The 22,518-nt window shown below is 48.0% G+C and overlaps 1 protein-coding gene across 1 annotated transcript; it reads left to right on the forward strand.

Moving 5' to 3' along the window:
- The first annotated feature begins 8,957 nt into the window (after nt 1-8,957).
- Nucleotides 8,958-21,418, forward strand: LOC144155487 (E3 ubiquitin-protein ligase TRIM71-like). The gene has a single exon (XM_077686961.1). It carries the CDS (start codon nt 9,323-9,325, stop codon nt 11,582-11,584), a length of 2,262 nt encoding a protein of 753 aa, XP_077543087.1. The 5' UTR covers nt 8,958-9,322; the 3' UTR covers nt 11,585-21,418.
- Nucleotides 21,419-22,518: the final 1,100 nt, after the last annotated feature.

Raw genomic sequence — 22,518 nt, forward strand, 5'->3', positions numbered from 1 at the left:
AAACAGAAAAAAGCTATATTTTGTTTTTATCACCCCTTTAAAAATAAACCTTGCCACACGCTTCTGGGCAGATTTATTGCACTTGAAAGGGTTCGTATGATGATGTCCTAAATTGCGCATGCATACTCCACTTGCAGGTTCCATACGTAAAATTCCGGATTCTATTCCGTTGCCTTTGCTCAGTACAGACTGTGGTGTATAACTACTGGACACCATGAGCAGCAGAGTGACTTTGCTCACATTCACTCGGCTAGGGTACATGTATTGTTGCTGCTCACTGTTTGCTTTTTCTGCTTAATGCCCCTAAACAACAAAATACCTGTGTAATGGTGCACCGCCTGTGAAACAAGCTGCTATATAGAATGCGAAAGGTCTGTCATGCAATGCCACCATAATTTTATTTCATTTTGTTACCTTAAATGCCCCCGGAGGAACATTACATAAGAGGTCGGTTTACAAAAACACACAAAAAAGCCATGAATGAACTTGAAAAATGGCTTGTGATGCTCCGCATCAATGTTGATGGACAGGTGATTGCTGCAATGTGGTAAGGGAGGTCATTCCAGTCTTTTGCTGCAAGAAAAAAAAAATGAGGCAGCAAAAGTAACGGTGCAGAAACATTGACGGGCAACTTGAAATATTTGGCCAATATAATACGATCTGCGGAATGGTGGAGAAATGTAAGGTTATATTGCAAGTGGACTGTGAAAAAGTTTATGGAACAAGCAAAAAGTAGCAATGCAGCAGCAGGGAGACAGAGGTGACAAGCCAATTTCTACTTGTAAAGATGACACGCTAATGTTGTAGGCATATGAGGAATGAATTAATCTACTGGTATGGTTTTGAAGTGATTCGAGGGCAGTAATGAGATACGTGTGTTTTGGGCTCAAAATTGACGGCGTATATTCGAGCTTGCTTCTTATGAGGGATTGGTAAGCTAGTAGTTTTACATGGCGAGGTGTTGCGCAGATGACGTTTTAGGGAACCGACAGTACGATTAGCAGCTGCGATGATATTCCAGATATGCTCAGTCCAGATATGCTCAGTCCAAGTTAGGTCAGAGCACAAAGTTAGGCCAAGGTATTTTTATGAATTCACCAGTTGAACATGAGTGTTAGAAATCATGTAGGAAGTGGTCAGCGGGTTATGGCGTCGCTGAAATGACACAAGTTTACATTTGCTAGGATTAAGTTCAGTGTGAACACGGCAGTTGGGGCCATGCAGACAAAACACAAGTTTGGTTCTTTCGAATTATTGCCGAGTTAGAATCATACCACCACTTTTAACGCACACTTTGCTCATATAAGCTCTATAATCAGGAAAAATGGGAATGGCCGTGCGACCATCTGCCTTTCCTCACTTAGTTTGTTCGTCATCCCTCCAGTAACTTATAAGCATATTAAGTCCACAAAATCAAGAAAACGGCCCAAACCATGTTCAAAATATTCCCTGTAATGCACTACTAGCGCTGCGCGGAGTAACATTCGGCTGCGGTGATGAGGCACAGCGGCAATTTCCGTTGCCGTTCTTAAGTTGTACCCGAGTATAACTTGTATATCTTTCACAAACAAACCTGTACATACATTCCACTGAAGACATGAGATTGAAGGTGCTTTTGCCACAGGTTGTAGCTGTTCCACAGAATTTTGTACACAAAGGGCAGCCAACATTGGTCATCTTTCATTAAAGGATCTCTTAGTGCACAACACAATGGGAGGGCGTGATCTGCTTTTAATTTAAGACAGTTTCAGCGGATGTAAGCAAGCCACAGCTATGGCACTATTTGTGCCCTTGCTGCCACTTTCTAGGCATATGGCACTGACATCTCTACGGGCATGTAGGTTGTCTTTACTGATTTTGTTGTGGTCAATTATGGGTTTAAAGGGACTCTGAAGTCAAAATACAAGTAGCTCTAGATTGGCAGATTAGCTCACCAAGAACACAAATACAGTAATCTTTTGTTAACTCATAAAATCCACTAAAAATTTCGAGATAAGCGCAGTTTCGAGTTAAGCGAGATGCCGGAAATTTGTGGCCAGGTCATTCAAATGAAAGCTAGTGCTGATAACAAAAGCTCCACTGCCCAGGAGAACTTTTGCAATAAAGGCAAAAAAATTCACAGGAAAAACAATATCGTTACGCCATCAGAAGACGGCAGTGGCACGTAGCATCGCGCACCAGCATCTGCGACGATGACGAAGCTGGGTGGGGGCACGTTGGCTGACCTGGTCTGAACCATGGCCAGCCTGTACATTCTTCAAATAGATCATTCATCATTCTCAACCATGGCTCGCCCCATCTGTTCTGCCGCCACGTAACAATATTTTATTATTGCGAATGAAAAAACTGTGTGATGCTCGCCTGTTTCGCGTTCGCAACTGGTCCCAGATAGACATTCTCAAGCTGCTCAATGCATTGCATCAATTGTTGGTCGCCGCCGCTACATTCTACCTTGTTGCGAAAAATTTGCCCCCCACAACTGTGTTGAGTGTGTAGCGGAAGGTAAGCGTTCAAATGGAGACGTATCACCTGCCTGTAGCAGACGTTGCCTTGTGTCCTCTCTGTCAACATTTCGAGAAATTCGTGGTCCCCCGAAAAAATGTTTCGAGATAAAGGGGGGCAAATGCATAGCACTTACAAGAGGTAAATGCCCGGCGACAAAAACTTACGACTTTACCGATATTTCGAGGTATCCGAGTTCGAGTTAACTAGGGATTACTGCATACCACTCTTATGCTTAGCTTTTTTAGAAATAAGGTAGAAAATAGTGAAAACGTGAAGTGCCGCCACCACTGGCTATACCGTGCAACTTGTACTGGAAGTGTTAAATCATCCGGCGTGCGCAATGTCTTTCTTGGCTGCCGCTGGATGTGTTACTCATCCACACTTAGGCAACAGACCGCTTTTCGAGGAAGCATGCGAGCTACACACAAGCGGTTGGTTTGATGCCAGCATTTGTGGGGCCTTAAAAAGGCATTATGCTTTTCTTCAACAAAGCGTCAATACTGATCACAGGTCCCATGGAGGAACATCTTGCTTAGCGTTCAGGAGCTGCAAAGGACGTGGGAGTTTGGGAAAGCACGACTGATCTGACCGAAACTGACCCAACCGCTCGATACGTGGTAGTGTTGTATTCGGTTGCTTCTATACCGCTATACCTCACCGCCTGTTTGCGTCAGGTTTGCTCAGCATTTCATTAGCGATTTGTCAGCAATTAAGGCGTCTTTCGGCACTGAATCAACGCTAAAATGGCTATGGGAAAGGCAGACTTTCATTTGAAACCAACTTGCTAGTTGCACTTAGAGTGCCTTTAAATAAACAGTTTCATGGTTGCTTTCGGCGATATCCACCCCTATCAGAGGCCTTTGCGTTTCTTGCGGTGAATACACCATTGGTCCCTCATAGCTGTTGAGATGCTCTCCCAATGCTATAGGAAAGCCTTTCACCATTTTCCAAGTTTTCATTTCTCGTCACCATCTTGATGCTGCCTCAGCCACCTTCTGCTTAGCTTCCTGCATCTCTTCAACTACGGCCAAGCCAACTTGGGAGCCTTTCCAAGGTGAAAACCAGAGAGGAAGCACACCAGGTGAGTGCAATTGACTGCGCAGCCGCTATCCATAACACGCCCCATTCTGCCAATCACAGCAATGCAGTCATTGAGGCCACTAATGAGCAGAACGGTGCTCGAGGGATTTGGTGGCACCGCCCTTCACGTGCCCAAGTAGGTACTCATAAGTGGGTAGCTTCTTTGGCTCACAATTTGTAGTTGGCTCAATGCCACTGTTGTGCAAGACAATTATTCTCTCCACATTTCTCCTCATATTCCCTCTGTTTAGACAGAGACCAGAATTTGTATGGCCTACCATTAACGTAGTACACTCACAAATGATGTGGGAGCAACGTGGCAGGTTCCCACATGCACCCTACTGTGACGTCACTTCCAGTTACTGCTTTCAATGCCTTCTATACTACACCACAATTCTGTTCACACCCTATATGTGCCCACATTAGATGTAAACCATGACGTTTGCCCAAAACTATTTATTCAGCCGTAATACGTAACAACCAACTAAACTAAGTGGAACTGAGAATTATGTGCAGCCTACTGTGGCAACAACCCAGTAGTGTGCTAGGCTCACAATTGAGACACAGGTGCTTGTCCGGTCGCCATTTTCATGACATTTCTGAAGCTGCACACAGATATCAACACAAAGAATCCTAGAGAGGGTGGTACTATCATTTTTTTTTATTGGGTTTAATGCGCTGATGCTACTCAGGCGATGAGGCGCGCTGTAGTGAAGGGCTCCAGATTAATTTTGACCACCTGGGGATGTTTAACGTGCACCGAAATCTCGAACACACGGGCGTTTTTGCTTTACGCCTCCATCAGAAAAGTGGCTGCCGCGGCCAGGAATCAAACTCGCACACCTGAGCTCAGCAGCACAACGCCTGTGATACTATTATTACCTGCGGCATAAAAAAATGCCTTAATAAATAATAAAGGCCACAAAATATCCTTTCCTGGACAACGTATCTATGTTTAAAATGCATTTTTTGGGGCCTGTTTCTAAAAGACAACAGGATCCAAATTGAGAATGCGTTTCAAATAGATGCTGTGGTGCAAATGGGTGATGTAACCTGTTTCAATATGAATAAAGGTAGATTTTCCGAAGGCATGACTGGAAGTGCATACAGTGCACTTTTGACGCTACCCATTTCACTTTTATGCACTTGCAATTCGCCGCGGCAGACCAATTTCACCCCTAGCTTCAGGATTGCCATGAGCCACATACACTGCACCGAGGTGAGGGTCTGGTCATGGCACAATGCTGAAGTCCCAATTAATTGAGTGCTGCAAAATGTGTAAATTAAAGTAGAGGGGTCACACATGCAATTTTTGCACACGTGGTTTATTTTAAACAATTGAAGCACAAACTGCCTAGAAATGCCTATTACATAGAAACTTGTTTTTAACAAATGCCTTCGAGCCACATTTAATGGTGTCACGGTATTATTTACATGCACTTAAGGCCATACAACTTCCATTTCCAGTTCCAATTGTATGGCCTGACAAACACACTTTTACTCTCCCAAAAAAATGTCACAATTTCCTCTGAATAACAAACCAAATACGGGCCGCTCACATTTAGGCTACTAAATGTTTCTGCAAATACCTTGAAATGACTTCTTGCCACAAACCCTTCTCGGTCACAATCGTTCTAAAGGGAGTGGCTTCCTTGTGGGTCCCAGCCGAAAAGAAAATAGAAAGCTATCTTTTTTTTGCAGCCAAAACATTCTTTCGGATGCCAGCGAGATTAAGCTGCTTACACATTATTCGGAGGGCCTGAAGTTCACTCATGAATTACTGACCTTGCAGTTCACTTATGAATTACCTTGCAGTTCATCGACATTTGTTTCACTTTTAGTGACGAACACTGGTGTTGGGCGTAAAGGCCGCAGTCAAGAAAGGCAATTTTGGATTATCGTTCAGCAAATTTGAAGATAGTGAAAAGGTGCATTGGCATTAACTGTCTTCGCGGCACCCTTGAGCAGTCCTGTCAGCATCAAGTTGCATATTTTGAGAGATGCTGACTTTCCTTAAGTTGTAGCACCGGTGGTGCAAACCTTGTGACGCTAGTCGGGGGCATGACAGCAAATGCGAGATGAAATTAGCAAAGAAAGGCGGCCTGTGGTCATTCCTTGCGGTCACAATTTCTCCCACCACCTTAAAAGTGTGGCTGGCAAGTCTGGTGTTTTCCACCCCGGAAAAACTAGCATGAATGTGCTCTGCTGTGAACGGTGAAAAAAAGAGCAACCGCTTCACTAAGAGGCATGCCATAGAGTTTGTTGGTTGCAAACAAGGTGCTGTATATGAAGTGCCTCTATCCTGTGGAAAATGTTATACATATAAGGGAGACAGGTAGGTGCATCAATGACAGGCTCCGAGAGCACCGTACAGCTGTTCAAGCACTACCTGTGGGGAGCCATTTAGCTGACCATTGCCACCGCTGCCTGTGCGTTCCACACTCTGTTCCACTTTTTCACAAGGCACAAATATTGCGCCGTTTTAAACCAGGCCAGCCGTGAACTGTTTGAAGCGTGGCGCATCATAAATGCAGGCGATAACTGTGTAAGCACGGAATCTACGAGTTTGTCAAAAGAAGCAATAGATTATCTGAATGCCACGTGCGTAAAAAATGAACCACCTGCCATGGTCGCAATAAATTTTTCACAATTGCTTCGCCCATGTTCACGCATGTGCTGTTTCTGTATATCTTCTTTCGTGTGTGGCAAAAAATTCAGTTGATGCCCAGCGCCAGTCCTGTGTAATTTCTTTGTTGTTCTGTCTCTACCGCGCCATTTTAACATGTTTCACAGCTCCAACTAGTCCGTATTTATGCACTGTCGTCTGCAGGCCTCAAAACGCACCGTTAGGGACGGAAGCTCTAACGCATACCGGACAGTTGCTGTGGTCATTCTAGCAAATTGTTGCATGCCCACCGAGTAGCACCTACCTGCAGTGGTGCATTGGACAACACAAGGCACCCAAGCAGAAAGATATTCCATTCCCCCCCCGCCCCCCAAGGGTAAGACAAGTTAACTTTTTTTACTGTAAAATGTTCTCTTAGCTCAATTCTACACATTCTTCTCATAAATAAGGGTGGTTTGGTACATTTTGGGTAGGCATAGGGGCAGGCCGCACTATATCAACCGCTTAACTGACATTCTGCACTGTGCCGGAAGTGCTGAGCTCGTTATTACAAGCCAAAGGTTACAAGTGCCGGGATTGTAACCTTGGAACGAAATATCACCAAAGCAAAACAATCGGCTTACACTCTGGCACACAGCTTGCAGTTGCTGCTGCTAGTCTTGCAGAGTGCTAAATACCCACAGAGTTGCATACCGCCACAATGGTGCAGTTTTGCACAACACTTTATAAGAATGCATGCTGCTTCTCTCCCATATGTATCGTGACTGGCACAGTGAAACCTACTGATGGATGAGAAACCAGCTAAAAAAGGGCGCAACACAGAAGGAGGGACTAGACAACACGTCGCTGGAATAGAACCTTTTTTTCACTGGTTTTCCATCCATCAATACGTACCAACTGGCCCAGCAAGCTACACTTCTTCAGTACAGTGAAACTGTCAGTGACTTTTTTCAAAATAAATGTAGCTCTCACCCATTTCGTATGTGTGCGTTCAAACCCTTGTTTTTTTTAGTTTTATTTGTTTATACTAAACACATCAAACCAACTGGCCCATCATTCTTCACTCCCACAGTATGAACTAGGCCGCAAGCACAACTGACTCGGCTACTGCCACCACAGTTCCCCAGGCAAGATAAGTCAACATGAAAGCATCGGAATGCCTTCCCAGCAGGCAACAAAGAAAGATGGCTCACAAACCCAGAAGCATAAAAAGAGAGCAGAGCTTGTGTAAACATCGCAGCTGATGTGAAACTCGTCACATACACCCACCTTCAATTTTTGCAAATCACAACCCATTTTCAAATGAAGCAGCAGCTCTCAAATATTTCGCATTCTGCAATCTGTTTTCAAGCAATATAAGAAAAAAAAAATGCACAGAAGAAACGGACAAGGTACGATTACAAATTTCATATTCTGGAGCTGTTACGTGCCAAAGCTACACCCGGGCTATGCGGCGTTCCCCTCGTTTTCGTGCTCAGTAGCACATTAGCCCCTTAACGCTCCCGCTCCTCGCTCCTGGTCAATCCCCCAAGTGGGTATGTGACATGTAAAAGTAACGTCTAGCCACTCCCCCGGGTGGCGAAGCACGACCGAAAACTGCAGCATGCTCACGGCGCAGAGGCGTTAGCTGCGACGAATCAGTTTTCGGTTTCAAAACTGCTGGCTTTGAGTGTTTTCTGAGTTATGAAGCGAACAAAGCGAGTACGAAAACGTTAATGTGCCACACACCCTGCATACCAGATCAAAACGGATGCCAACTTGAACTCCACCCGTATCTAAGATGAAACTAACCATTCGAACCGCAGCGTATTCTCATTTGTTCCACAGAGTCGAGTGCGTTCTGGTAGCCGCTACGTTCTGTGGAGGGCCAAGAGTGCCAGTTCAAATTGCTGCGGGCATTTTCGATTACGACTTCCCGGCTGCCCGGGAGAGTGTGTTACCGGCAGTTTTTTTTAACCGAAGATTATACGGATACATATGACACCAGTGAAAGGCGAAACGGAGAGGACGAAGAAAGGAACAAGGTCCAGATCCTTTCTTCTTACTGACCATTCCTAACCAAACATTGTCGCTATACTGGAACCAAAATATCAGAGCTTTTCCTACCTCAAATGAAATCTTTAATGTAAAGCGGATTAAATGTTGGCTCTACTCAACCAAAACATGCGCTGCCTTTACCCCCTACCTGATAAAACAAAGAAAAGGTTTCCTTTCTTCCCTTCGTGCATCTCAGGGCCATCAGGGCGCTGTATCAGAGGAGGCACCGGCTACAGAATAACTGGCTCTATTCACCTACTTCCTACACGTTGCTCAACAGGAAATGAGATGTCGATTATTAACAAAATGTACCGCCCCTGTGCGCCGGTTGTGCAACGGTACTGCAATGCAAAGATGCAATGTCATGAAAGGATGAAGGAAAGTTCCCGGCCCGCATGCTCGCCCGCACCTCTGAGATCGAGGAGGTGGATAGCCAGGATAGCCAAGCAAGCCAAGCCAAGTTGCATGTGGCCAAGTCACTAACAATAAATATAATAAATATGATCACAATTATATAAATAAACGTTTGTATATTAGTAAAAATGCCTTGTTCTTACTTTACTTCAAATAAACACATATTCTTAACTACCTAACATTTTTGAAGTAGTTTGATTATTCACAGTGCCGCTAGAGGATGTCGCAAGCGCTTATTTTTATTGATATCTTTGTACTTGCAAAAAAAAAAGAAGATAAATATCAAGAAAACTTCACCGCGGCCATCCGTGGCGTTGGTTGGTGTAGGAGGCGCGGTAGGCGGGGACAGCGGGGATGTGGTGGAAAGCGCGTGTGGCGCGTGCTGGTCACTCGTGCCGCTGCTGTTGCTGCGGCTAGCCGTCAACGCGGTTCTGTCAGCGGTCATGCAAGGCATCTACATCCCCAAACACCCCATCCGCCCCCTTCGTACGAAGAGCTGTCCTGTCACCTAAACATACGGAGTCAACTTCGAACGACCTCAAGCCGCCAACGAATCTCGAGCCCAGAACGCCTGCCCTGCGAAACTGTTGGCATTAAGCCTAACGCTTGTTTCACCCCCGAGCGTTACCCAAGCACTCCGCCTCCGCACCCCCTGACAAGATGCAAGAAGTCCAACGTGAGCCACGCTTCAGTCCCGTCGCGGCCCCTTTTAGCCGCGCTGAACTGCCAACCACGCTGTGCTCCCGCTGCCGCAACAGCAGCCGGCGAAACTGCACCGTCCTGCCGTGCTTGCACTCAATTTGCCTGAAGTGCCTCGATGAGGTTCCCGACAAGGGATGCGACATGGTTGGCTACAAGTGCCCCGTTTGCCAGGAGAGCCTGTACACGCTCTCGCAGTCGCTCATCAGCAACATCCTGAATGTGGTTCACGAAGACTACGAGTACGGCGCCTGCAGCAACTGCAATGAAGGCAAACGAGCTTCTGGCCGCTGCCGAGACTGCAACAACGAGCTGCTTTGCGACAACTGCGTCTGGGCCCATCAGCGGGTACGCCTCACCAAAGACCACAATATCGTGAGCGTGTCCGCCGAAGGCGCCTTGGCGCCGATAGTTCCGCCGGTCGACAGCCAAGCAGGCAGCCTCAGCCAGCCTTGGTCGGAACGCCACGACTGTCAAGTGCTGCGTCTCTACTGCGAGACGTGCAGCGAAGCCCTCTGCAGTGACTGCACCGTCAAGGAGCACGGGTCCCACAGCCTGGTCTACTTGCAGGACGCCTTGAGCAGCGCACGCGTTGCGGTACCGTCTACGCTGGCCGATCTGCGAACGGCTGGTGCCGCCCTGCAAGAGAGCGTGGAGCGCTCGCGCCGCATGTCCGAATGCCTGCGCGTACGCACGCAGAACGTGGCCGCCGAGGTCCGCAGCACCGCTGGACGCCACCGGCAGGCTCTCAACCAGCGCGAGCGTGAGCTGCTGCAGCGGCTGGACAAGGCGCAGCAGGTGAAGGAGCAGTCGCTCAAGAAACAGCGCGAGGTGCTGGCCGCGCGTCTCGAGCGGCTGGAGCGGGCCGCCAGCGCCCTGCAGCAGGCGGACGGCGACCTCGAGCTGCTGCGGGCGCGCCGCGATGCCCAGGCGCAGCTCCAGGAGGCCCGCGAGGCGCCCACCGAACCGGCCGAGGACGACAACATCGAGTTCACGGCCCCCGACGGCGCGCTGCTGGCCGCGATCAGCACCCTGGGCTTCCTCAGCAGCGCCGGCTACGGACCCAACTCGACCGCCGCTGGCGAGGCACTCGTGCGCGCCGTGCGTGGTCGCGGCGCCACGTTCACGGTGCACGCCCGCGACCACTTGGGCGAGCCCCGGCTGCTCGGAGGAGACACGGTGCAGGTGACGGTGCGCGCGCCGGACGGTGGTCTATGCCGCGCCGAGGTGGTCGACCGGCACGACGGCACCTACCAGGTCACCTTCCAGCCGCAGCAGGAGGGCACGCACATAGTACGCGTCCTGCTGCGCGGTGCCGACATCCTGAGGAGCCCCTTCGCGGTCTCCGTGCGTGCGAGCCGCAACTATGCCGCCGTCGGAGAGCCCAGCCTGGTGTTTGGCTCCGAGGGCAGTGCCGACGGCCAGCTATGCCGACCCTGGGGTGTCTGCACGGACTCTCAGGGCCACATCATCGTCGCAGACCGGAGTAACAACCGCATCCAAGTGTTCAATGCAGATGGAAGCTTCCGCCTGAAGTTTGGCAGTCGAGGCGACCTGCCTGGCCAGTTCGACCGGCCTGCTGGTGTGGCCTGGGATGAAAGCCATGGCGGACGCATTGTTGTTGCCGACAAGGACAACCACCGGGTGCAAGCCTTCGACTCCCGAGGCTCTTTCCTGCTGGCGTTTGGCGAGTGGGGCAGCAAGAACGGTCAGTTCAACTACCCGTGGGATGTGGCGGTCAACTCGGAGGGCCACATCCTTGTGTCGGACACTCGCAACCACAGAGTGCAGCTGTTCCAAGCGGATGGGACCTTCCTGAACAAGTACGGCTTTGATGGGCCCCTCTGGAAGCAGTTTGATTCGCCTCGCGGTGTCGCCTTCATTGGGGACGGCCACATGGTGGTGACAGACTTCAACAACCACCGGGTGCTGGTGATCCGGCCCGACTTCCAGTCTGCCAGCTACCTGGGCGGCGAGGGCAAGGAACCTGGCCTGTTCCAGCGGCCCCAGGGCGTCGCTGTGGACCTGGAGGGTCACATTGTGGTCGCTGACTCCCGCAACCACCGGCTGCAGGTGTTCCGCTCTGACGGCAAGCTGCTCGCCTGCTTCGGCTCGCAGGGACAGGACCCGGGACAGCTGGACCTTCCCTCGGGACTCTGCATCTCTCCCGAGGGCCGCATTGTGGTCGTCGATTTTGGCAACAACCGGGTGCAGCTCTTCTGAAGGCGTGAGAATCTCATCTGGGGGCACCCTAGTGATCGGACACATTTTGTGTTCCTTTTAGTGCATGTCCACCCCCCCACCCCTACCCCCAGGTTTTTTTGTTTTGTTTTTGTTGCTTGTTTTTTCCATTTCGTGTAAACCAAAGAGTCCTGCTTACGTGCCCATGGCCATGCTTACTCGAAAGCAGCCTGGCAAATGCACACCTTCAGCCTTTTATAATGTGGGCCTCATTGAGAATCTAGCACCCTAGTCAGGTGTGAAAAGGGTCGTGGGTTTTTACCCCGTGCATTAGCCAGCGTGAAGTGTGCAATATTCTTTTCAGTGTATGTGCATTGCCTCAGTGTTCTCAGTAGGGGTTGTGACACTTCTCCTCCCCTGCAGGCTTTGCCACAACTCGAGTGCTCTCATTTCGTGGTCACAGGTTTGCAAAGCATATCTGGGTTCCTAAAACATTCAAGACTGTAAAGCAGCCTAACAAGTTCCTATTTTATACACTACTGTCAATTTTATACCTGATGGTTTTTGTGCTGCAGTGGCTCGCTTCTGTGCCTGTGCAGCTGTGAAGTTCCTACTTAGGTGCCATATTTGTGGGGTCTTTTTGAGTGCACAAGAGACATCTCCCAAGGAAATTGATGAACATAGGCATTTGGGAAGACCCTTGTCAGGCGAGAGAAATGAAATGCCTTTGGCTGCCCAGATCTGCCTGTTGACTCGCTCGTTGTTTTAAATTCTTTTTAAGTATATGCACAGTTGTTTGTTAGTATAAAAAGTGCCTTTGTTTTTGGCTTGAGGGCTGAGGTGGATTGTTTTGCATTTGTTGTAGCCAGGATATCTTTTACTTATTCCATCATTGAGCCGATGAGGCTGTTACTGTCTTTTTTTTCCTCAGTTTTTTTTTTGACAAGGGCCGAACCTCTACTCGCAGCGCTAAAGCGTTGCACGAGGCTGAAACCTGCGCAGTCTGCTTCATTGTAGAACATCAGAGGTCGGCTGTACAATTTTTTGTTGTAGTTCATGCATGTCTTTTTTTTTTTCTACTCTCTGTAAAGAGGTTTTGGTTGTGTTCGATTTTAGGTGCACTTGCATGTGTGCCATTGAGTTGTTTGCATTTTGCATAACTCCCTTTTTAAATGCTGTATAGCTTTAAGAGCAGTGTTCTGTGATACATGACGGGCATTTATGCAATCTTATTTTTGGTTTTCCTATTGTGGCTTTGAGGCAAAGCAGCACATACAATGGACCTAAAAAATAGTCTTAGCTGTAAAAGAACATTCATTCGGCCAAGTTCCCTGAAATGAAATGAACCTTTTGGCCAGTTTTCCTGGCATCGTAACCGCTGCAGCAACATTGTGATCAACTACAGCTTGTGCGGCTAGCTAACAAGTGCACCTGCCAGGAACATTCCAAACCTTTTGTATTGCAGAGGCACAGTCTGAACTGAATGCAATGTGGAAGGTATTTAAATAAAAAGGTGGAGCTAGCTTTTTATACTTGGCCGGTAGTATTGGTGTTGACCAACAGTGCTGCTTTGGCAAAGTCACTCTCTCAGGAATAGTTGCTGCCTAGTTTTTTAAGCTGTGCTTTTTATAAAATTTCGTGATACAAAAATAAAGTTCCTGAGTTTTATATAACTGCATGGCTGTGTTTCGTTCTTGTTCTGGGGCCGTATTTTTGTTTCTGTAGGTCACGGACTCATCACCTGTCCAGCCAACTGCATGCTTTCAGCATGGTCTTACTTGGTTTCCTTTTGGTGGCTGTGCAACGTGCATCCTTTCGTGGTGCCGATTAAATTGATACAAGCAATTGGCCAGCACTGACATGAAAGCATTCGTAGTTGCTTGTGAGCCTCGCTTACTAAGAAATGTTCTGCATCATTTTGCCTTAAAATTGCGCTTTCAGGTTCCCCGGACTCCACCATGTGGCGTAGGCATTGCTCATCCTAGCCATGGTGATTGTTGTGCTGATGGATCTGTAATAACCATCCGCATATCAAGTACCAATAACTTGTGCATCTGAGGGTGTGCTGGTCTAAATTATTGGTCTTAGATCTGGATTCAGTTCAGATTGCCCAGCTCTAAAGTCCAGTGTAATGTTATTTTCGATGCGAGTAAGGCAGCTGGGACAAGGGTTACATTTCTCGCTGCCTTTTGGTCACCACAATGTTTGCATGCATTACTGTGCCCTCCTAATCACAAATGTGATCACAAGTGTTATCAGGTGATGGCATAAACTCAAGAGAGCACAGGGGTGCTTAGGATACCATCTTTAGCGGAGTTGCTCTCTGTGGTAAAACGATGCGAAGCCTGATGGTGGCCGTATGTGCTTTTGTTTTTTAATCGCACAACTTGCATTTTACAGTTCCTAAGCATAATCCGTGGCTGCTTGCTGATTGTGGTTCATGTTCCTACAAGTGGCTTTACCGGCTGAAGCCAGAGAAACCAACCAGTGTTTCTGGTTTAAAAGACTTAGTTTCATACATCTACACCGAGCCGTCCAACGGCACAAACTACCTCTCCACACTGACCTGGATGCTTGAAGCATCTGTGTGGGCTAACTGCCTGTTTGACCTACCTCTGACTGTCTGATGGTAGTGCTGTTTCGAAGAACTTCACATGTTGCCAAAAAGAACAAAAAAAATGGGGTGGCACTGAAAGCTGAGAAACCTGTGGAGTTCGTCGTTTGTAGCTACTGATTGAGTGCATGACAGTGATAAACTGCACAGTTTATCTTTTAGTTTAGGAATTGTGACCCTTGCGTAAAAGGTGGTTGTTGTGCAGAGGTAGCAAGAACGGCTCCCGCCATAACGAATCTTGTGCAGATGCATTGCGGAAGTTCCTAAGTCGCAGTAGCGACGTCTCCAAGAAAAAGTTCCTAGGCTTGAAGAAGCACACCACAATTTTCCTTGAAATGGGTAATGTTCCTGCGCTGTGTGTTGTGGTACATGTAGGCCTCCACTTTTGGAGCTGTACCGGCACTTTGTCGGCTCGTCAGGATGCTGACCTGTAGCTACAAGAAAAGAACCTGTTGCATTTTTACAGGGTATACTGTCAGTGTTGTGGTGACGGCACCCAATGTCAGTACAGGTGCAAACCCAGTGGCGTTGCTTGTCCCTTTGTGCATCCTCTGCTTGGCTGTAACGTCAAAGCTCAACAAAGTGGCACCACAAGGTGGCGGGTACGACAGTGCACATTTTAGGGGACTTAGTCCCTGCTGTGTTTGGGAAGCTCTTTTAAGAGACATACTTGTCCTTAGTTTATGTGCTGTTCAGCAATGTGAATGGAAAGTAATTGCGAATTCGTGGGTTTGACCCTTCAGCATATTTTCACTACTTCGTGTTTAGGCGCGTACTACAGTCGTAAATTTAGGATGTAATTGCCGTTGCCTATCAAGGGCAGGGGTAACTACTCTTGCACAGCTTTTGCGTGGGAACAACGGGCTGGCCACGTGCCGTGGGTTGCGGCCGGCCGGCTTTCCTGTCCCATGGCTTCCACCGGCAGAACTAAGACTGCTTTAATCTTATTTTGGTCGGGTGTCTTATCTATTTTTAGGTCGGGGTTTTTACGTGTGACGGTACCGTAGTTTCAGTTAGCCTTAGCAGAAGTGTATCCAGCATAAGTAAGCAAGCTTACAATAGGAATGCCATTTGGATAGTCGCACAGTCACTTTCCATGCCTCTGCAGCCTAGCTGGGCACCAGCGGCAAGGAATTTGCGCAAGCGAAACACAAGACTCAATTTCGCGAGCTCCGATTTTCTCCTTTTCATCTTGTTTTTTTAGATTTGTTGTATTTCGCCACTGGAAGGGCTACATTTAGAAGCGCCACAGCTCTTGTGGCGCCGGCCGTCTGTGGAGCGCATCGCTGAGTGTCTAGTTGTCCAGTGGGGCTGTACTTTCTGATGCGCAAAGTGTTGCTGCAAGTGTTGCCGAAGACTGCTGCAAGAAATGTAGTTATTACGGGGCATCATTCCGATAACTCCAGAAAAAAATCGTCCAGGCGACCGAACGATGCAAAGAGTGCGGTTGGAGTTAGCCTAGCTACATCTGGACGAGTGCACAAAGTGCCGAGAAGACTAGTTTAGTGGGAGACCCAGCTTGGCTGTCAATATTTGGAAAGCGTTTGGCGGTACAAACAAGAGCTATTTTTTGACAAGAGCAAAGCTCGGTGAGGGGACGAATTCCTCCTTTAAGTGTGGCGCGATCACTGCAATAATGTTCCTACATACAAAGTTTGTCAGGTGGTGCACCTTCCAGCTGAACTATTCGTGTTTTTTGTCTTTGTGTGGTTGACTGAGGCGGGTTTTTGAAACCCAACTTTGCGGTCGCCATTGCTCGTAATCGGTCCACCATTAACTTTCCTCTCGTTTCTAGATATTCCTCTGTAGACTGCTTTCTTGCAGGGGCTTGACATCGCCCTCCACCTCGTGGAAAGGCCTTTTGCAAGGCTGTGGAATGAAGAATAAGGAGGCAAGCGGCTTTCGTTTTTTTTTTTTTTTTTTTATTCCTCGGAGATGCCCTGGGGCAAAATGGCGTAATAAAAAAAAGCGCACTAGCGATCGACGAACGTATTCTTTCCTCTTGCGCTTCCAGAGTGGTCCTCAATTGCATCCGGTTCATTTTTCAAAGCAGTTTATTTTTTAAATAATGATTGCGGGATTGTGACAGAGATAAGCGTCGCTACAGTCTCTGCTGGTGCAGCAAATACTTGGCGTTTTCAAGATGGCCAGTGACATGGCTCAAAGAGGGGTTAGGCGAAGAATCCCCGATACTCAGAATAGTGCACTAGCCCCCCTCTATTGTGGACGTTTGACGTGCAGGGAGCAACGAACAGCAAAGGAAGCTTTGTCGTGCTCAAGGTATCATATGCCTGGAAACGGCGAGGAGTGCTGTTGGTGAATTAATTGTATGTATATGTGTGTGTGTAGATCGAGTGGTGTCCGCTCATGCTGTGTTAAGTGATGTTCATTGTCGTATGTTGCATTTACCTGACCATGGTTTCGTGGAGTGTTGTCAATGTAAGCTGGCAAGTGATGTTGTGAAGTTGTATAATGCTGTTCCCTTGGCGACAGGGATGACCCTTGACAGAAATGCTTCTATCTTTGCTAAACGAAGAAAAATACCTTTGGCGAATAGGAGGGAGGCAAACCCGTTACCATGTATTCAATACGGCATTCACGCAGAAAAAATCTGATAGCCGCGAGTTGAGCTGTCGAAAGAACGTCAGGCGAGAGGAGCGTTCTGAGAAAATCAATTTCCCGCCTTGTGCGCAGCGCATTCGCCACAAGGTACCCAGTTAGCAAGAATGAGATATAAAATAGTCTGGGCACTGAAGCTTTCCACAAGTCACGGCGCCATTCGTGAACGTGCAACGTCTCAGAAAATTTATGTGCGTGACTAATTTCATCCGTCATCTGAGCGAAGTTTTGGGCTGCTTTTTTTTTTTTCGTAAGAAAAGCGAGGCCTGTATTACCAAGGTACAGTCAGGTTGTTAAAAATCGATCATTTTCAGCAACTTGACGCGATTTGTATGCTTCCGGGAGCACAGCACCTTAATTTCAGGAATGGACTACTACGCTCGTCGCATTGTTCGAAAACTTGTCGGCCGCGACACGTCTCGCCTTACACGGCGCGGAAGTAAAATACCGGCACTGCGCCGCATTGTACCGACCACAGCTTCATGGGGCTGTAGTACCGTTACCGTGACCATAGTACCCTCGACACGCTTTTGCATTAGTCACTGATATCAGACTCCGGAGCCTACCGCTGTCAAATGCGAGTCTCGTGACCATGCGTAATCGGAAAAAGTACTCGCTCGTTTGCGGCGTACTGCAAATTTGATGACCGTGCTTGCCTGGTGAGTTCGATAAAACAATTGTTTGTAATGGCGCGCCCCCATAACGGACATAGAAGTGCATACATTTGAACAGTTGATGTTTATATTGCCGCTATGGCCAGAAAGTATTTTCTTACAATGTTTCCAGTATCAGCCAGCTTTTCAATATTCCTTTGATAGCGTAAAATTTGCTTAAAATGGGCATTGGCGGGAGACAGCTCATGCACGTGAAAAAAAGAAAAACCCGCATTTCCACGCCAATACTGGCCCCACTTTTGGATACCTTTTTTTGCGATATGCGCTGGGTCGACTCGTTGAAGCATACTTACTTTAATATCCTAGAGTTAGTTGTTACTTGTCAAACGCTTGCAAGTCATCTCGGGTTGCAAAGCGAAAGTTTCGTAAAGGCGTGGTCCTGGGGGCCTTGCGCGAGCCGCTCGTCATTACTAATCATTGCATTGTGGCTATTGTCGGCTCTTTTTTAAACTATTATCTATGTTGATGGCAAACGTGGGTTATCACGGGGTGCTTAAAGGAGCCATGAAGACAAAATACAAGTTGGGTTTATTAGAAAGACTGCTTAGTCCTGATAACAATGATCCCAATATCATCGCAATCTTCGAAAAAATAACGGAGATATTAAGGAAAACGTTTGAAGCAGTCGCGACCCCCTAGCCAATTTCCCGCAACTTATCTATGACGTCACGGAACCTTGTTTGTGCGATTGGCGGCCGCCTAACTGACCTGTCGCGACGGCACATGACTGGACGTCTGTAATCCGGCCTCTAGTTTCATTTGACCGCATCACTTGAACGTTAAGGTGCAGTTAAGGCACTGAAAATTATGTTTTATTGTGGGCCCGTATGACGTCATTCTTGCTCATAACACGTCACTGTGGCGCAAAATTTGAAAGTTTTTAAATACTTCTTGCTTTTTCTTCGTTAAAAAACATATTTTGCGGCTCTAATGGAGCTGAGTGACATACTGAATCCTAGTTCTTTCAAATTAAACGAAGTTGTATTTTCTCTTCATGGCTCCTTTAAGCCTGATGGAAAACCAATCCAGGTAGTGCTTCTATTGCGCCGCTAGATCTGCGGTACGGTATGCTATCTTGCTAAAATGTTTCTCCCTCATTTCCACGGGCCATTGACGGTCGCGGCAGTGGTATTACAATCCGGTGCAGCTAAAGCACCTCACTGAAGTGTGTGCTCAGGTTAGGCGAGGTTGAGGGTGTCACTCACTCAAAATATGAAGCAGGTGCGCAGTTGTAAAGGCAAGTTTGGCGTGCTTGCGTGGAGAGAGCATATTGGGAGAATTGGGATTTTTGAGGTGACCGTAGCGAATGATGCTCCACTTTTAGTTGTGTAACATGTATTACTTCAATTCCCCCCTGTTGCCTGTGCTGGCGGCTCTAACTCGCCCGATGTACATTTTTATTGGTCGTCGTCACAAAAAGGAAGAGAGAGAGTGGGGAGAAATATAAGCCTTGACGCAAAAAGGCTGCCTCACATTTTTTCTTCTGCTAGTTGAACAAATAGTGTCTGCGTGTGCGGCCTGCGCGGTTGCTTGGTTCGTGTCTACTGTTAACCTGTTGGGGCGAAATTATTTTCATCTGTTTGCATGGCTTCTAACGGAACGACCACCGCTTTCAGCCTGTTTTCTTCTCTGTCCGCGCTGCAAAAACGGACCTCAACGGAAGGCGTTCCGTTCTTCCAAAGACCGTTATGCGGACGTGAGGCCGAATTCACTTCACGAGCGACTTTTCACAGAGGATCCCTTCCGTTTGGTCCTGTTTGTGCAGCACGAATGGAAACTTGTCATCTACGATTCACTAAACCTCACTGAACACTAAAATAAACTAAAGAACTCCACGCCACTGGTTCTTATGTGAAGCTCACCTCGAATGCGTACAAATCCTGCGGGTTTCTCCGCAAAACTGCAGTTTTGCCGCATCTCTCCCCGCTGAAAAGAGTGCCGTTTGAGCACTTTGTTTGTTTGTTTGTTTCTTTGTTTGCTAGACCACCCGTTCGCTGGCGACAGCTAAAGTCTATTATTCAGATATTAAATCTTCCGGTCGTTTTCTGTCCAGGGGCTGCTGACGTGCGGCAAGCACACGGTGAAAGCAATTGGCATACCCCGAGGCGTCGCGTTTCTTTTGAGTTTATGTGTATTTTAGTGCGGCTAAGAAAAAATCCCTGTATGCCCTTCTTTGCCTAATGTTGTTTTAGGCATGAATTTAATAACCCAAAAAATGCTCGCGACAAATGCTCCAGAATTTGGTTTTGGCGGTACTCAGCTATGCAGACGAAAATTCGGCGGTAGGGAAGTCGAATCGTCAAGACGAGCCGACCCTGGGCTTCCGCTGATCTCCATGTTTCTTTCCAGTGCCATCGCGCTCCTCAGTTTTCTATAAAACAGATCAGGTTAACACTACACACGTCCGGCTGCGGAAAGGGCGAGGATCGCGCACCTAAAACCCCCAAGAGTAACACAGGCTGCTCGCTGGACTCTTATAAATTTATTTTCTGCAGGGCAGTACTCCTTCGGCTCGACTTCATTGGGCTATAACTGGAACGAATGGAGTGACGCGGCGCATATCTTAGCTCGTAGAGCGACGAAAGGTCGCTATTTCCTTTTTCTGCGCACTTCGGTCGTTCGCATAGGTTCGATATTGCGTACAATGACCTCTCCGTACCGACGCACCCTTGCAGTGTTTACCCCGTCTCAGAGACATCTGCTGCTGCCGATGACGTTCGTTTCTGACTTCACCTGCCCGCATGAGCGGGTCCAGAATGGTGCGACCCAGGGCTCGCGCCGGAGGTCTCCGGACCAGGGCGTGAGCCTCCCGCGGCGCGTCGAAGACGCCCGGTTGCCCGGTCCAAGAGGCACCCGGGTCGGCGCGCAGCGCTGACCCGGACCTGCTTCCCTTATATAGCCTCGTGTATACTACGCACTGGTAGCGCACTGTGTCGTTGTTGTTGCCGGTTCAGTGTTCCGTGTTCTCGTGTCTCTTTCGAAGCGAGTCAGCCGCGCTGACAGGGGTACAAAGCACACCTCAGAACTAAGTTCGAGCTGATTTATAAACGCGTCGACTATAACCAAGTTCCTACAGGATCCGAAGTAAGAGACTTCGCGCTGAGTGCCACTATACTACTCTTATACACCGTACTTGAGACGACTATAGATGCAAAGTCGCTACAAAGCTCTGTCACATGTTCCTACCGAAACTGTGTGTGTATGTGTTTGTGCGTGCGGGCTAGCTGTGTGTTTGTGTGTGTTCGCATAAGCTAGCTATTATATTTCAGAGCCTGACGAAGTCGGCGAAACAGACTAGGTGTTGCGAAGGTCGGTGATGTCCCAGATTTTAGTGCGTATTTACCAGCAACTACGTCATCTACTTTCGGTGTGTCTTTTTTTGTGCAACATTTCTCAGAACCTAAACCCGGCAAGCAGGGTCGGATTTAGGCTGACTTTTTTCAGAGAGGAAGGAAAGAAGTTCGAGGCCCCTCTTCCTACGGGCGCCCCACTGGGTCCACCACTGTCTGCCGGAGGGAATGTTGCTTCAATCTGTTTTTGCCCTGGTCATCGTTTTACCCATTCCAATAAGCAAAGTGTGCAGAGTCGGCAGCAAACGAAACGCGAACAAAAGAAAGGTCAGTTCTTGGCTCACTTAGGTTAAACAATGGCGTGGTTCGGGTTCACCGCGAAGTGCGATGGCCGAACTGTGCTTTCTATTAGAAATTACATGTGCATGCGATTGTTTCACCCTTATTGAACGAAACCAAGGAGCTTTTATGTTCAGACCCGAACAGATTTGCGTTTTCGCCTTTCGTTTGTTGCTGACTGACTTCATATCTTTTACAAAATGTGCCGCAGAGAGATTTTGTTGACTCGGATTCCCTTATTGTTGTGTCCTATGACTGACCTGATACCTTTTTTTAAGGTAATGTTACCTCTGGTTGTTTTTTTATTGTTTACAACGTAATAAAAGTCTCGTTTATTCTACCATACGCTGTCTTTCTTGCGCAAAGCTTCATCCCGAAATGACCGTATGGCGAAGAAACTTGGCGCCTTGTTAAACACCTGGAAAAAAAAAAAACTTGCGTTAGCCCAACGGGCTATGAAACGAAGGCTGATAAAACACGCTTGGGGGCAGGAAACGAGCCTCCTGGATCGGGGGGCAAACTCGAGTAGAAGATATCGTAGTTCAAGTTAAGAAAAAGTAATGGACTTGGGCGGGTCATGTAGTGAGACGAAATGACAACCGGTGGAGCGCCAGGGCAACAGAGTCGATACCGAAAGACGGGTCTAGAAGGAGAGACGAAATGAGAAAATTAGGGGGAAAAGAATGTGTACGGGAAGTATAGGAGCGGTTGGGGGTGAATGTGAAAGATATTCGTCCGGCAGAAGACAAATATGATGCTGCTGAGGATGAGTGCCTGAAATATGGTAGTTTAGGGTTTGCGTTGAGTATAATAGGGCTATTACAGAACGGGGATTCAGGCCCCACAACCACTTCGAGTCAGTGGCATGAGTGGAAGGGGGGGGGGGGGTGCAGGCAGGGCTTCAGAACCCCCCGAAATTTGTCCGGCCGGCGCCGTGATGCCTGTATGCCTGGTACGTCGCCTGTGAACAGAGGCGCACATTCTTAGAACGTGCCGCTATTAGAAACATTAACGACTCTGATTGTTCATTGTAAGGTTTAACACGCCGACGCAACGTATAGGCGAAGAGGCGCGCCGTAGTGGAGGGCTCCGGGTTAATTTTGACCACCTGAGGATCTTTAACGTGTGTCGAAATCTCGAACACATAGGCGTTTTTGCTTTCCAACATTCGCTACTCAATGCCTGTCCTACGCATGGATACTTGCACACAACGAAGCGCCTCAGTCAGGATGATTGCGGAGGGGTGCAGCCCCAAAAGCGATGGCGCCCTGAGGTAAGCTCCAGCGCAAGGGACGCCAAAGGCGTGCGTTGTGTCCCTTTGTGTGTGAAATGTCACCACACAGAGAATAATTGGCCGGCTGAATCGTACTCAGCAGCGATTGACTCGTCACGGATGGCCGGAGAAGCAAGGAGTGGTCCGCACTAACTGGCGCCTAAAAA

This window comes from Haemaphysalis longicornis, unplaced genomic scaffold, assembly GCF_048455015.1.
Source record: "Haemaphysalis longicornis isolate Haplotype H1 unplaced genomic scaffold, Haemaphysalis longicornis Haplotype H1 scaffold_1, whole genome shotgun sequence".
In the NCBI taxonomy this organism is placed as follows: domain Eukaryota; kingdom Metazoa; phylum Arthropoda; class Arachnida; order Ixodida; family Ixodidae; genus Haemaphysalis; species Haemaphysalis longicornis.